Raw genomic sequence first — 2,492 nt, 5'->3', positions numbered from 1 at the left:
GTTCCCTGACGAGAGTTCCCTGACGAGAGTTCCCTGACGAGAGTTCCCTGACGAGAGTTCCCTGACGAGAGTTCCCTGAGTTCCCCCCTATTTATAGTACCATACTATTCGTTAATAACACAATACCAAATAAAGTAACAGATGTGTATCATTTTAATGCTGAGAACAAGGTCTCTCCCAATTCAGACATCAGGATCAACCTGCCTTTCAGTCAGATGACTCATTTCAAAAGCGCCTCTTCTGCCCGTCTGTAGAAAAATGAGAGTGGAGTGACGCCTATTGAAAGGTGATATTACTAAACACTTGTGGTGTTCTATCTTGTTAGTAATCAGCTTTTGTCCCCTCTGAGGTGTGGGGCCAGTAGATGCGCTCCGGGCCCCTCTCGTCACAGACACGGGTCATGAAGGAGCCCGACTTCGGCTCCTATATCTGACCCAGCTCCTATCACACGGGGAGAATGACTGTCACCATACAGTCATGGAAGCCAACCGTAAATAGACAGTTAAACACAGCCAAATCACAGTTCCTGATTCACAGCTAATTCACCAGGGACACGTACCAGCGTGGCACTGACTGGTTGCCATTACTCACTCGGGCCCAGGGGTATTACAGTGGAAGGGGGCACCACCACATAAGACTACATTATTAGTGGTGGTTATGTCTTCCGTTACTCAGGACTGGTGTCTGGCCACTGCCTCCTTATCTGCTCATCATTATTTTGTCCTAGAAAATACACAATGTTGTTGCTTGTTTGACATCTTTTTTTCTGGTGTAAGCTGAAGCCCTCAAATTATATCGAGCTAGTTTGCCTGATTTTTTATTTAGCAGCGATCTTACAGTAGCTAGTCAGTTGGAGTTTAAACATTATTGAACGGAAGCTGCTGATGTGCATTAAACATGTCGTTAGGTTTATTTGATTATGAGCTAGCTATTATTAGGGTAGCACATGGGTATGTGTGAAAGCTAGCTAGCTATGTGTGAAAGCTAGCTAGCTAACGTAGCACATGGGTATGTGTGAAAGCTAGCTAGCTAGCGTAGCACATGGGTATGTGTGAAAGCTAGCTAGCTAACGTAGCACATGGGTATGTGTGAAAGCTAGCTAGCTAGCGTAGCACATGGGTATGTGTGAAAGCTAGCTAGCTAGCGTAGCACATGGGTATGTGTGAAAGCTAGCTAGCTAGCTAGCGTAGCACATGGGTATGTGCGAAAGCTAGCTAGATATGTGTGGTTCCAATGGTTCCAATCCATGTGCCAATGCTGTTTAGCCAACTTTCATCTCGTCCAAATTTGTTGGAAGATAGCCCCAAGCACATGTCAAAATCCACAAAGAAATGGTTAATTGACCACAAAATCAACATTTTGCGATGGCCATGTCATTCTCCGGACTTGAACCACATTGAAAACCTGTGGTTTGAATTGGAGAGGGCCAGTCCATAAGAACAGATGAAGGATATCAAGGATCTGCAAAGATTCTGTATGGAGGAACGGGTCTAAAATCCCTCCCAATGTGTTCTCCAATCAGATTCTGTATGGAGGAACGGTCTAAGATCCCTTCCAACGTGTTCTCCAATCAGATTCTGTATGGAGGAACGGGTCTAAAATCCCTCCCAATGTGTTCTCTAATCTCATAGGTAATGTTCTGACCCACCTGAGCCACTCGTTCCTCTCCTGCCTCGTCCCCTCTCCCCCTCCCTCCTCTCTCTAGGTAATGTTCTGACTCACCTGAGCCACTCGTTCCTCTCCTCCCTCTCGTCCCTCCTCCTCTCTCTCTCTACGGTAAATGTTCTGACCCACCTGAGCACACTCGTTGCCTCTCCGCCCTCGTCCCTCCTCACCTCTCTAGGTAATGTTTCTGACTCACTGAGCCACTCGTTCCTCTCCTCCTCCGTCCCATCATCCCCCTCCCTCCTCCTCTAGTAAATTGTCTGACTCACCTGACCGCTGCTCATCTGTGTGTCGTGTCCTCTTCCTCCCTCCTCGCTCGCTCTTGGTAATGTTCTGACCCACGGTCTGCCACTCGTTCCTGCCTTCCGCCGTCCCCTCTCTCCCTCACTCCTCTCCTCTAAGGTAACGTTTCTGATCCACTGGGCCACATGCGTTCGCGTGTGGCTCGCTCTCCTCCTGCCTGTCTTCCTCAGTAATCATTCTTCGCGTCCCTCTCTGCTCAGTAGTCGTTCTGACAGCTGGCACTCGTCTCACTCGCAGTAGTTGCCTGAGGCAGGCAAGGGAGTCGATGGAGGTCCTAGTAGCCCGTCTCTTCAGTCTCCGTGCGAGTGACCGGTTGGTGGCTTCCCGTCAAGTCCCCGGTTCGCTTTACGCTGTTTGGTGTGGTTACTTGCGAATGGTGTTGGGAATCTCGTCCCTGGCCAAGAGTGTCGCCGCATTCTAGATCTCGATAGGTGCGGCTGCTGCAAGGGAGTGATCAGATGGGAGTACTGAAGTTGCGTTTTGCGTTGTTTGGCTGTGGTATTGTTGTTTGGCGTGTGTGTCGA

General features: G+C 49.0%; 1 protein-coding gene across 1 annotated transcript in view; it reads left to right on the top strand.

The window, feature by feature from the left end:
* The window catches only part of LOC112076427 (zinc finger FYVE domain-containing protein 9), a 41,003-nt gene extending 39,260 nt beyond the window's left edge, over nucleotides 1-1,743 (top strand). The window contains exon 10 of the mRNA XM_070441317.1: nucleotides 1,632-1,743. Within this exon, the coding sequence (XP_070297418.1) occupies nucleotides 1,632-1,705 (74 nt within the window). The 3' untranslated portion in view covers nucleotides 1,706-1,743. The remainder of the gene's footprint in view (nucleotides 1-1,631) is intronic.
* Nucleotides 1,744-2,492: the final 749 nt, after the last annotated feature.

The sequence above is a fragment of the Salvelinus sp. IW2-2015 genome, unplaced genomic scaffold (assembly GCF_002910315.2).
Source record: "Salvelinus sp. IW2-2015 unplaced genomic scaffold, ASM291031v2 Un_scaffold3746, whole genome shotgun sequence".
Lineage (NCBI taxonomy): Eukaryota > Metazoa > Chordata > Actinopteri > Salmoniformes > Salmonidae > Salvelinus > Salvelinus sp. IW2-2015.
Note: the sequence above shows the minus strand (reverse complement) of the source record. Positions and strands in the feature narration are given on the sequence as shown.